An 11,517-nucleotide genomic window follows, 5' to 3' on the forward strand; every position below is an offset into this window, starting at 1 on the left:
TGAAGACGAAAAGCAGTAAATGCAGGAAAGTTCTTTGCCCCCCATTTTCCTAAAAGTAGGACATAGATTTACAAAGATAAAAGGTATCCAGATGCTCTTCCACCCAGGAAAACAAAGGTTAACCACTCAAGACAACTATGGACTCTTAGCAGGTGGAAATGGCTGCAGAGGAACTTTACCACCACGTGCTGCCATGTGACGGGTTGTGGCCATAGACCTAGGTAGAGGTGCTGGGATAAGCCTTGCAAGTGCAGAACATGCTTTTCCCTGCCCTTTCTGCTTCCTGCTTTGTAGAATGTGGATGTGTGCCTGGGACTGGAAAGGCCATGGTGGACCCTGATGGGAAAGCCAAGTACTGAGAATGGTTGGTACAAGCCCAAGGCCCTAAGTTATGTGTCTTCTATTCTTGCCACAGACGCCTGTTTTACGTGAGAGGTAAAGAAATGACTAGCTTGTTTACCAGTTTTACAAACCAACCTTTATTCGCTACTTACTGTATTTGCCTTCCCATCAGTTGCTGCCCCTACAGACCAAAAATTTTTGCCTGCTCACTTTAAATATTTACTATTTGAACACCGCCTCTCCAGGCCCTAGAATCAAGACATCTGGAAAACAGCAACTTAGTGCGGAGGTAAAAAGAGCACTTGGAACCAAGGAAGAGCTGACAGGAAAACTAGGAATCACAGAGAAACTGGAGAAATGGAAGACAATACAGAGAGAAGAAGAAAGTCTGGACACTGACCCAGCTCCTGGGGGAGGGTCTGGCTCTCCAGGGACAAGCTAACCCCTGAGAGGGCCGGCAGCACCAGGAAGAAGCAACTGATGGGCAGCGCCAGATCCAGGAAAAGTTCACGCTTACTGTAAGCTGCAAAAGCAACACGAGGTTTTACCCTAAAAATGACTCCAGATGGCAGGCTAGAGTTGGAGAAGAAATCCAGTGCTGTACACACCATATTTGGGAGTGATTGAGCAGGCACCATTCTTGGGAGGGGATAATTGTTTTAAGACTGAGCTACTCTGGGAATCAGAAGTCAGAGAACAGCTATACTTCAGGATTTCTGGGGACACTCTATTATCCTGTCTGGGTGGAAGATTGTAATGGTTGATACATTGTGTCAATTTGAGAAGTTTCAAAATTTAATGAAGCAACTCAGCAGGGGACCAGGGTCCTCATTTTGTAAACATCCTTATCCTGTGCAACAGAGCACAGAGACAGTGTGAGTGCTATACCTGCCCTAGGGGGTATAGCCTTCTTACAATATAAGGTAGAGAAAAGTAACCAAGACATAATTTGGTACCAGGAATGGGGTCATTGCTGTGACTTTACCTAACCATGTGGTTCAAGAGCTGTTGGCAATGGTTTGTGGAAAGTGTTTGGAAAGGTTTGGAGATGTCTCCTGAAAAAGTAATGCTGGAATGCCGTAGGCTGTTCCATATGGGAGATCTGATCAGAGCTCAGAAGACCAGAAGGCTGATAGAAATCCTGCTGGTAAAGACCAGGTTTAGGAGGTTTCTGCTGGGAAGAAGGACTGCATTGGTTGTTGGACTCCAGATGATGTATGTTATGGCTTGGCAGAAAGTTTGTCTGCATTTTGCTCCTGGACAGAGACTTTGCCTGAGACTGAGGTTAAGGACAGTGGACTAATTAATCTGGCAGAAGAAATTTCAAGGCAGAAAAATGTTGAGGTGGTGGCATTCCTATTGTTGGGGGCTTTTAGCCAGGTTTATGTTGTGAACCAAGAGCAAAGAGCCCAGCATGATGATTTTAAAAATGTGAGTTTGGCCAGAAAGGAAGCTCCAGTAAAGCAATGGACTACAAAGATAGAGCTGAGGAGATCTCCATTGCTGAGAAGGAACAGGAGAATAGAAAAGATGACCTGGGGGCATCACAAGAAGCAGCAAGTCTCCACCTTTGCAGCCTCAAAACTGCAAAAATGAAAGACTTTGCTTTCAGGAGAAAGCCACAGAGTTCCAGAATGGTGGTGGCCACATCGTTTCAGAATGGTGGCAGCATAGAAAATTTGTTCCTCAGAATTGAATTCAGAGTGTCCAGTGATCCAGGCATTCATCTCCTACGGCCCAGAGAGAGGAAAGCCTGACTACTGCTCCAGCTGACAGCAGAACTTAGCATCATCCAAGGTGGTGCTGCTTTTAGGTACATGCAGAATGCAAGAGTTACGGGGTTAAGAAGGCTTGCACCCTGATTTTATGCCTGAGAGACCAGGCAGTGTGCCTCTGAGAGGGCAGTGTGTGAAGCTGAGTGTGAAGCCAAATGTTCACTGGAGACCCCAGAAGTTTGGAAAAGCCAGGAACATGGATCATATAAGGAAACCCACAAGAAAGGATCAAAGCCAACCCAAGAAAGAAGCCGTGGGAGCTGTAACCACTAGAAGTGCCATAGGCATGGAAATACACTAGCCCTTCTGACTCACAACTTGCCACAGATTGCCTCAGGTGGTGCACATGGAACTACATGACTTAATGTTTGCCTTGCTAAATTTTGGACTTGCTTTGGTCCCATTCCTTTGTATTCTGGTTTATAACTTTTGGAATGAAAATGTTTCTCTTGTGCCACTGAATGTTGTAAGTGTTTAGCTTTTCATTTGTACAGGGGCTTGCAGCTAAGAGTGTGCTTTATATCTTGGAGGAGTCTTGGGACTTGGACTTTTCAGCAATGCTGAAACTGTTAGGACTTTGGCAACTCTTGCAGATGGAGTAAATCCTTTTTGCATAAAGGGATGTACATGAGTCTTTGGGGGGCCAGGGGCAGAATGTTACAGTTCTAATGTAATATAATGTTGATAGACTTAATACTGGCTCTTAAGGATTGTTAAACTTGTGTTATGAAGTTCAAGTTGTGAAATGATAAGAATAAGCATGTCTTTGTATCTGGAAACCAGTTTAAAGAAATGTGTCTGGTTGCCAAGTTGACAAGGGGCGAACTGTAATGGTTGCTACATTGTGTCAACTTGAGAAGTTTAGAAATTCAATGAAGCAATTCAGCAGGGGGCCAGGGTCCTAACTTTGTAAACATCTTCATCCTGTGCAAGAGGAGGGCACCCAGATGGTGTGAGTGCTACACCTGTCGGGGAGAAGCGGGGTAGCCTGCTTATAATATAAGGAAGGAAAAGAGGCTTGCTCCCCTCTCTTTTGCTCTTGCTGCTTTTGCTGTCTTCTGCAGCCTTGAACTGTTGCCTCTGTACCCGGCCACCCTCCTTGGAGCCAGCTGATTATGGACTGAAACCTCCACAAATTGTAAGCTAAATAAACCTTTCCTTCCTTAATTTTGGGTGTTGGGTATTTTGTCTCAGCAACAAAAGTAACCAAGACAGAAATGGTCACAAGTGTCAGATGTAGGGCTGGGCGTGGTGGTGCATGCCTGGAATCCCAGCACCCAGGAGGCTGAGGCAAGAGGATTGCTGTGAGTGCACGGCCAGCCTGGGCTACATAATGAGTTCAAGCCCAGCCTGAACTGCATAGCAAAACCCTGTCTCAAAAAGAAAAAGAAAAAAGAGTCAGTTGTGGAGAGGGGCCAGCTAGTCACAGATCCCTGGTTAGGTTTCAGCAGCAAGAACTTAGCTTGGGAAGGACACAATGGCCCTGCCCTTTGTGGTGAGAAACCAGGCTGATCACATGTGGTTTCAAAGGAGGCTGGATCTGAAAGTCCTGGCAGATTGCTTGGTTCCCATGCTACCTACTTCCACTGCAGAGCTCAAGGGTCCGTTCAGTTTCTTCATCTGAGATCAGGAATACACTTTAGCTTGGGTGTTTGCCACATCCTGGGGTGTATGGATAGAGGCTTCTGGAGCAAGGGGGCATCTCACAAGCTCACAGTCTGTAAGGCTAGGTGGAGATAGCAATGACTTGGGGGGCATAGAAAGGCACAAACTCTAAAAGCCTCTGGAGTGGATATAGCCCTAAGGCGGACCCCACACTATTAACTGACCCTCACCCAGTGGGAAAGGCTGGGCAGGACCCAGCAGTCACCCAGAAAAGTGGGCATGGAAATAAAACTCATATCTGGTAGATTCTAATTCAATAGACACTGAAAAGAAACCACTCACTCAAACATGGAGAAGGATTTTTTTATTTTTTATTTTTTTTATTTATTTTTTGGTAGCAAGAACTGAACTCAGGACCTTTTACTTGCCAGGCAGGTGCTTGTGCCTCTGAGCTATATCCCTAGCCAGGGAGGGAATTTTGGGCTTTGTTTGATTTTTGAGATTTTTATTTTCCCGTTTCTTTGGATTTTTTTTTTTTTTTCTAGACAGGGTATTATGGTTCAAGCTGGCCTTGCACTCACAGCAAGCCGCCTTCTCAGCCTCTCCAGTGCTGAGATCACCAGTGTGCACCATCGTGCCCACTTCTTGTTTTTGTTTTTCTGTTACTTTTACCTAATTCTGTTAGCTTTCTTTTACTCATTAGCTCACTTTTTCCCTCCTTGTCCTCATCTTTTTCAAATTTTACTTTCGTTTTTCTCCTTTTCCCAGTACCTCCGTTTTCTTTATTACTACTACTAACCCTTATTAATTTCTAGCTATTTAGTTGACTTGGTTGCTGTTACTGATGAATTCTTTTTTATTGTTAATTGTGGTATAGTTGTTGCATTTAGTAGATATTTGCTGTATGTTAGTATTTGCTGTGACTGTGTGTTATATTACCTTGTAGATGTCTTTTCTATTAACAGTGATATGGTTGAAGTTTTTATGCTATGTCATTATATAGTTCGTTTTATTTCTTGTTTTATACTGTCTTAAACGTGCCCCTTGTGGGGGGAATTGCCCCTTGCATATAGTTTACCTAACAGATATCTGCACTAAAATAAAAAAACTTTATTTACATGTTTGGACAGTGAGTAGGCAAAGTATTACAATTCATTGAACTCAGATTTCAGTTTTTAAAAACTATATTCAAGCGCTAAGTATTTCACTTATAAAGCTCTGCATGCGGTACACTTGCTTCTGTCCAAAGCACCTGCATTTCTGTTACTGTATTTTGCTGTTTCAACATGACTTGGTATCCTGTCCTTCCACTGTTACTCAACGGTTACATTTTCTTTTGTCTTATTCTTCTTTTGGCTTCTTTTTCTCTCTTTATGTTTTCGAGCGTATCTTTGAGGTGCAGGGTGTTCATCCCCAAGATCCACAACAATTACCTCCTTAGAAAATGTCACTCCTTTTAAAGGTCTTTTTTGGCTTTCGCTGACTGAAGTTTCCTGCAAATTTTTACCCTGTAAGATATTGGGATACAGTGTAAGTGATCAACTTATGAACATAACAAGCTCTGCTTTTCAAAATATGATTCTATGTACATTATGAACAAGAAACAAAAAAGTACTGTATTTCTAACTGATATAGTGAAGCAACAGGGATCCATCAGCATCACATTTAAATATTTTTCTTTTTTTTTTTTGGTACCGGGAATCAAACTCAGGACCTTGCCCTTGCCAGGCGGGTGCTGTGCTGCTGAGCTACATCCCCGGCCCACACTGAAATATTTCTACGGCTGTAAGAGCCTACACTGACACAGTCAAATATTATTGGATGGCACGTGTCAGTCTCTGTAAAGGAGTCAAAGCCAAGAGCCATGTGGACCACTGCTTGTCTTGGGCGGGGCCTGGCCATACGGGGAGGGCCCGTGCCTGCTGTTGTTCGGGGCCTTGCGGGCGAGCTCGTGAGGGTCCTGGCAGTGTTTGTGTGGTGCTGGGGCAGAAGTGTCAGAGTACGGACATGGGGGATGGCCTGAGCTTGGCCTCAATGAGGAGTGAAAAAAGTCTGTTTTATTTTTTCATCCGAGACGTTTGGCTCTCAGGAGTTGGTGAGAAACAAAGCCGAGGGAAATTATTAAGAAAACCACAAATGTAGGAGGGGAGAATGAGGCCCGTCCCGGCTTGGCGTGTGTAGCTGGTTTAATACCCTAAGGCTTAGGAAAATGGCTTACATGACTGGCCCTGGACTCACCCCTGGATCAAACTCACTTTACAGAAGACGCCACCCCCAGCGGAGTAATTTTCCTGCTTCACCATCACACATAAATTATTATCTGCCTGTTGAAAGTGGAAGAGCACCTCACCTTTTCATTCATTCCTCCGGCACCCGCAGGCTTTTGCCTGTCTTTCATTTTGTCCTCTTCCTCTGCCTCCTCCTCCTTTCTGTTTCCTAAGGGTGTTACCGCTTCCCTGTTCTGTCTCTGGACGAGAATGCCAGGCCTCACGGGTGCACTGGAGTCCACGATTGGCACTGGGGTCCTGGAAAATCAATCAGCAGAAGTTTAAAAGTCCAGGCACAATCATCAGCGTCATCACACAACAGTGCGTCCCACCGCCCCTCAGGTACACACTTTTCCTGGTCTCCCGCACCGTTCATCTCCTCTTCCTCAGGCGAAGGTGAGCAGTCTTCATCTCCATTAGCATCTGTGCAAGGACTTCTTTCTGCCCAGTCGTCTTTTTTGTCTTGGAAACTGAAAACAAGCACGCAAACATTTCAGAATGGGCAGCGTGGCCGTGATTCTAAGGTGTGCTGGGGGGATTTCACTTCTGAACAGGAAATTAGCATTTTCAAAACCCTGGCATGGAAAAGGTATTTAGCTGCTGTGTTACTTGCTCTGTTTTAAATTATTTCTAGATACATTTGCTAGTGTGACCTGAAATGTGATTCTAATTTAGCAACTGGATTTATACCATTTATATAAAAAAAACACCAATAAAAGGAAGATGAAAATGAAGCAGATTAGGAGGAGGACGAAGAAAGTGACTGTGGTGGTTTCCAGGCCCGGAGGGTTGGCTTCTAAGGACATGTCCCTCCTCGGAGACTGTGCAGGCCGTCGTTTCCAGCTCCGTTGGAAGCTAGTTCACTTCTGTGCGCTTTCTAGAAACAAGAATAAAAGGCTGCTTTCATGGCCGTCGTGCTGCTCCGGTGAGCTCCATAGACACTCTGCGCGTTTCCGTGGAGGCAACTCACACCCACTAACTTCTCTCCATGCATGCGGTGGGGGCTGAGGTGGCCGGAGGGGAGACAGAGCTGGGCCTCGGTGGTCGCTCAGGTCACCTCCCCTCACCTCAAAAGCGGCAGAAATCCAGAGGAGAAGGGGGTGGGAGCAGCGGGAGCCCACTTCCCTCTCTCCAGTGACATCACAGAGGTCTGGAACTCTGAGACCATTCCCGGGAGGCAAGGAGACCACGCATTGCTCCCCTGGCTGCTGTGCATCCATTCTGCCTACTGAAAGGTCCAGAGTGGAGGCCAGTGTCTCCACCATGTTTTGGAGAAGGATTTTCTTTCTACTTTTGGGCAGCATCCTTCCTTTCCTATCTGAGTCTGTCTCTTTCTTGCTTCTTTAACAGATCTGAACAAGGAGTCCTTCTTATAACATCCTTCTCTGAGCCTGGTGTGGCGGCGCATGCCTGTAATCCCAGCACTCGGGAAGCTGAGGCAGGAGGATCATTGTGAGTTCAAGATCAGCCTGGGCTACAAACTGAGCTCAAGGCCAGCCCAAACTGCATAGCGAGACCCTGTCTCAAAAAGACCAAAAACAAAAAGAAAAAGTGACCTTTTCGGTAGCCCGATGTTATAATCAGCTCTACTAACATTACGTCCCAGCTGAGAGCCCATATTCTTCTGATTCACATCTCTGGACCTACTTCCTGGACACCCAAAGAAACTGGCAGCTCGGAAGGCATGAGGAAGCAGGAGTTGAACGAGATGATCAAACCAAAGATGAATCCTGGCCCCGACCTACCTTCAAGTAAGAGCTGGTGATGCTCACAGCAGTGAGGGAGAAGGTGGCACTCAGGTGATTTTACACACTGAACCTCACACCCCAAATGTGAGCCTGGGGGGAGGTGGGGAAGGGGGTGACGGGAAGGGTGATAAAGTATCTTGTGTGCATGTGCAAATCTGCCAAAATGAAGCCCGTTCACCTGTATAACCAATAAAAAAGAGTGACGAAACAAAAACCAAAAGCTGGGCATGGTGGCGCATGCCTGTAATCCCAGCACTCCAGGAGGCTGAGGCAGAAAGATTGCCGCAAATTCTCAGCCAGCCTGGGATACAGTGAGACCTTGTCTCAAAACAAAAACACACAAAAGCCTTCCTCCACATATTTTAAATAAGTTTAAAACATAAGAATAATTTTATGAGAGTTTTGTTTTTTTTTTTTTTTTTTTTTTTTTTTTTTTTTTTTTTTTTTTTTCTTTTTGAGATGGTCTTGCTATGCAGTTCGGGCTGGCCTTGAGCTCAGTTTGTAGCTCAGGCTGGCCATGAACTCACAACAATCTTCCTGCCTCAGCCTCCTGAGTGCTGGGATTACAGGTGTGTGCCACTATGCCTGGCAAGAGTATTCTTTTTCAATTAAAAAATAGAAAGAACGTGAAAAGGCAACCCACAGACTGATAGGTATTTCCCACACTCTATATAGAATCAGCATATATATATTCCATATGCTGATATATATATATATTCTGTATATATATTCTCTATGTATACATATATAGTTTTTCAGTACTGGGGATTGACCTCAGGGCCTTTGCACTGAGCTACATCTCTAGCCCCTTTTATTTTAAAGAGAAAAGAACAAAAACAAAACAACACAAAAACTATAAAAATGATACAGAATTTCAAAACAAATTGATAGGAAATCAACAGTGTTTGTTGTATTATTGTGATCATCAGAATGGTTACTCAGATTACCGGATATAGGTATGAAAGATTGATCACACAGTTAAACATTAACTTGGAATGTTTCACGAATTTCCATGTCACCCTTGTACAGGGGCCACACTAACCTCTGTATCATTCCGATTTTATACGTGTGCTGCCGAAGGGAGTACACCCCCCATTTTATTTTGAGAAAGGGTGATGGTGGGTTGCTACATTGCCCAGGCTGAGCTTGAACTTACAATCTTTCTGCTCAACTTTTCTGTAGACCTGAAACTGATTTTAAAAATCTGTTAATTATACTAGAAATAGTGGTGCACACTTCTAATCCCAGCACTTAGGAGGTTGAGGAACCGTGTCTCAGAAACAAAACGAACAGTAAAAAAGAGACAAGGTCTTACTATGTAGTCCAGACTGGTCTTGAACTTGTGGCTATCTTCCTGCCTCAGCCGTCCAAGTCCTGAGATTATAGACATGTACCATATGCCCCACAAGACTTTGTCTCAAAAAAAAAAAAAAATTCTATTGATTTTGACCTAATGGATTCTGGCAGTTAGTAAAAACACTTTTTTTTCTTTTTGTCTTCTTGAGACAGGGTCTCGCTATGCAGTCCAGGCTGCCCTTGAGCTTGCTTTATAGCCCAGGGTGGTCTCCAACTCAAAATGATCCTCCTGCCTCAGCCTCCTGAGTGCTGGGGTTACTGGCATGCACCACCACGCCCAGCCCAATAAAAACATTTTTGAAAAGTGTCTTTTTTTTCCTTTTTTCCCCTAGTATTGGAGCTTAAACTCAGAAAGCACTAATTTTGAGAGAGGGTCTGTCAATTAAAAGAAAAAAAAAAAAGAAAACCAAAACCAAATTATTATTTCTCTCTAGGCAAGTACTTAGTAAACCTGACCCAGGGCACTGAGGGGTGCTGAGGACCGTCAGGGCACACGCAGCACAGCAGCTGTGCAGATGCACATTAGTTTTCTGCAGGGGCCCTATCATGTGTCCTGGGAGAGAGGGGGAAAGAGACATTAGTATGTTTATGTCCTGTTTTTTTGGACAGCAGTGGAAAGGCAGAAAGCTTTTCTTGGTTTGCTTCTCGATTGCCTTCAGATCAAGATGATATTTTAATGCTGATTACGGTTGCATTTCCTACAAGCTGTTTCTTTCTTCCTCTCATGATTAATGTTTTCATCATCTTCTTATTCCTGTGAACATATTCAGGGCATAACATACTATCTTCTAGTCCTGGGGTAGGGAAATCATCCTCTCGGAGCTTCAGGGGCCCAGGCGTGGCCTGCTCGCGGTGGCAGGTGGGCTGAGCCTGCTCCACCTGCGGACGGAAGCTGGTTGTGGACGGCTCCTGATGCCGGAGGCTTGCAAGGCTCTAGCAAGAAGACCTCTGCAGAGCCAGGGATGGGACGCAGATGGACCAACATTGGGCCGAAGGACTCTTGCAGCTACTCTTGGCCAAGATGCCAGGACAGACTCCTGTGCTGAAGCTACCACTACAACTGTATTAGTCTCCTCCTCCTTGTCACGCATAGTAACTTTTCAGAAGCCTTTTTTTCTTGGTCACTGAGGTGGATTAACTAGCACTCAACTTGTAACACCCCGCTGAACTGAGTCAGCGTGGTGCTGGGTGTGGAAGGCCCACCTGAGGATCGTTGCCAACAGCATAAAAGCAGAACTGGAGGGGAAGATGGTGCGCTGTGGATTCTCCTGGAGGAGCTTGTCGCTCTGGCTTTCCTGATTAGAGCTTGGCTGTTCTCATTGTTGGAGGAGCTGGGGGCCTTGCTGTACCTGAAGATGGCTCCTATTCTCTTCAGGGGATCTCTGGTCCTTACCTTGAGTGTTGCTTCCTGGGTCCAGGGCAGATCCCTCACCTGCTGACACAGATCGTTCATCCCGCTGGTGCAGACTTTCTAGCTTCCACCACTGACCTTTGGGCCTTCCCAGTGCAGATCCATGAAACAGACTTGCATGAGAAGCCAGGCATGGTGGCGCATGCCTATAATCCCAGCACTCGGGAGGCTGAGGCAGGAGGATCGTTGTGAGTTCAGGATCATTGTGAGCTCAAGGCCAGCCTGATCTGCATATCGAGACCCTATCTCAAAAAGAAAAAAAAAAAAAAATAGACTTGCCTGAGACATTGTCATGGGCTCTAAGCCTCCCGCTGGAATCGTGCAGGACATTGCTGCGGGATCCAGGCCCTCAGCTGGATTCTCTGGGTCTCTAGTGTGTGGACAGGTCTCCCACACTCTTTTGTATTTGACTCGTTGAGTGAATACTATAAAATAATCCTATAGATTATGTGTCCTATATTAAATCTTTTCTCTTGTAAACCCTGACTACAACAATCACCTTGCATTTCCTGGAACTTGGCTGGAATTTGGCCACCTCTGACGTTTTAGGAATATCACACTGTTGTTCAGGGCAGGCACGCTTCTGGAGCCTCGAGTATGCCTGTGTCCTGGCCATCGTTGCTCAAATTGCTGGCACCAGTTCCAGAGAGTGTGCCAAGACACCTTATTAACCAAAGGCAAGAAGGGTCAGCAGGGGTGGGGTGTTTTATGATTAGGTTTTGGGAAAGCTTTGCACTGTTCATTCGTTTGTGGAAGGTGAACTGCGTGTTCACAATCTGCAAGCGATGAAACACTTGGTTCCATTAGGAGTTCGGGTTCCTCTGCACCTGGGACCAGGGTTAAAATCACATTTTCCTCGTCTAATTCCTCCTCAAAGAAATTCTTCTCGCTGATGCTAAAACTTGCACCTGTCTTTTTTTTTTTTTTTTTTTTTTTTTGGTCTTTTTGAGATAGGGTCTCGGGCATGCTAAGCAAGAGCTCTGTCCCTGAGCTACATCTGACAGGGAAAGACT

At 45.2% G+C, this 11,517-nt stretch overlaps 1 protein-coding gene across 3 annotated transcripts; it reads right to left on the reverse strand.

Moving 5' to 3' along the window:
* Positions 1 to 4,812: 4,812 nt before the first annotated feature.
* LOC102024590 (chromosome unknown open reading frame, human C2orf74) lies at positions 4,813 to 7,315 on the reverse strand. Of its 3 annotated transcripts, XR_001234161.1 has the most exons (5): positions 6,960 to 7,315; positions 6,680 to 6,866; positions 6,359 to 6,459; positions 6,073 to 6,247; positions 4,813 to 5,230 (listed from the first exon to the last, which is right to left on the reverse strand). XR_001234161.1 is itself a non-coding variant. In XM_013514609.1 (4 exons), the coding sequence occupies exons 1-4, from the start codon at positions 7,203 to 7,205 to the stop codon at positions 5,036 to 5,038; spliced, it is 639 nt and encodes a 212-aa protein (XP_013370063.1). In that variant the 5' UTR covers positions 7,206 to 7,310; the 3' UTR covers positions 4,813 to 5,035. The 3 variants fall into 3 exon arrangements, 2 of the variants coding, with proteins under 2 accessions (XP_013370063.1, XP_013370064.1); XM_013514609.1 differs by lacking the exon at positions 6,680 to 6,866 and having other exon boundaries at positions 6,340 to 6,459; positions 7,057 to 7,310; XM_013514610.1 differs by lacking the exon at positions 6,960 to 7,315 and having other exon boundaries at positions 6,340 to 6,459; positions 6,680 to 6,809.
* Between the last annotated feature and the right edge of the window lie 4,202 nt (positions 7,316 to 11,517).

This window comes from Chinchilla lanigera, unplaced genomic scaffold, assembly GCF_000276665.1.
Source record: "Chinchilla lanigera isolate Chin_1 unplaced genomic scaffold, ChiLan1.0 scaffold00023, whole genome shotgun sequence".
Classification (NCBI taxonomy): domain Eukaryota; kingdom Metazoa; phylum Chordata; class Mammalia; order Rodentia; family Chinchillidae; genus Chinchilla; species Chinchilla lanigera.

Coding starts and splice junctions, on each gene's coding strand:
- LOC102024590 (XM_013514609.1), bottom strand. CDS start 7,205: ATGCACAGCAGCCAGGGGAGCAATGCGTGGTCTCCTTGCCTCCCGGGA. Junction 6,248..6,339: donor GGTGCGGGAGACCAGGAAAA/GTGTGTACCTGA, acceptor TTGATTTTCCAG/GACCCCAGTGCCAATCGTGG. Junction 5,231..6,072: donor CCGGAGGAATGAATGAAAAG/GTGAGGTGCTCT, acceptor AATATCTTACAG/GGTAAAAATTTGCAGGAAAC.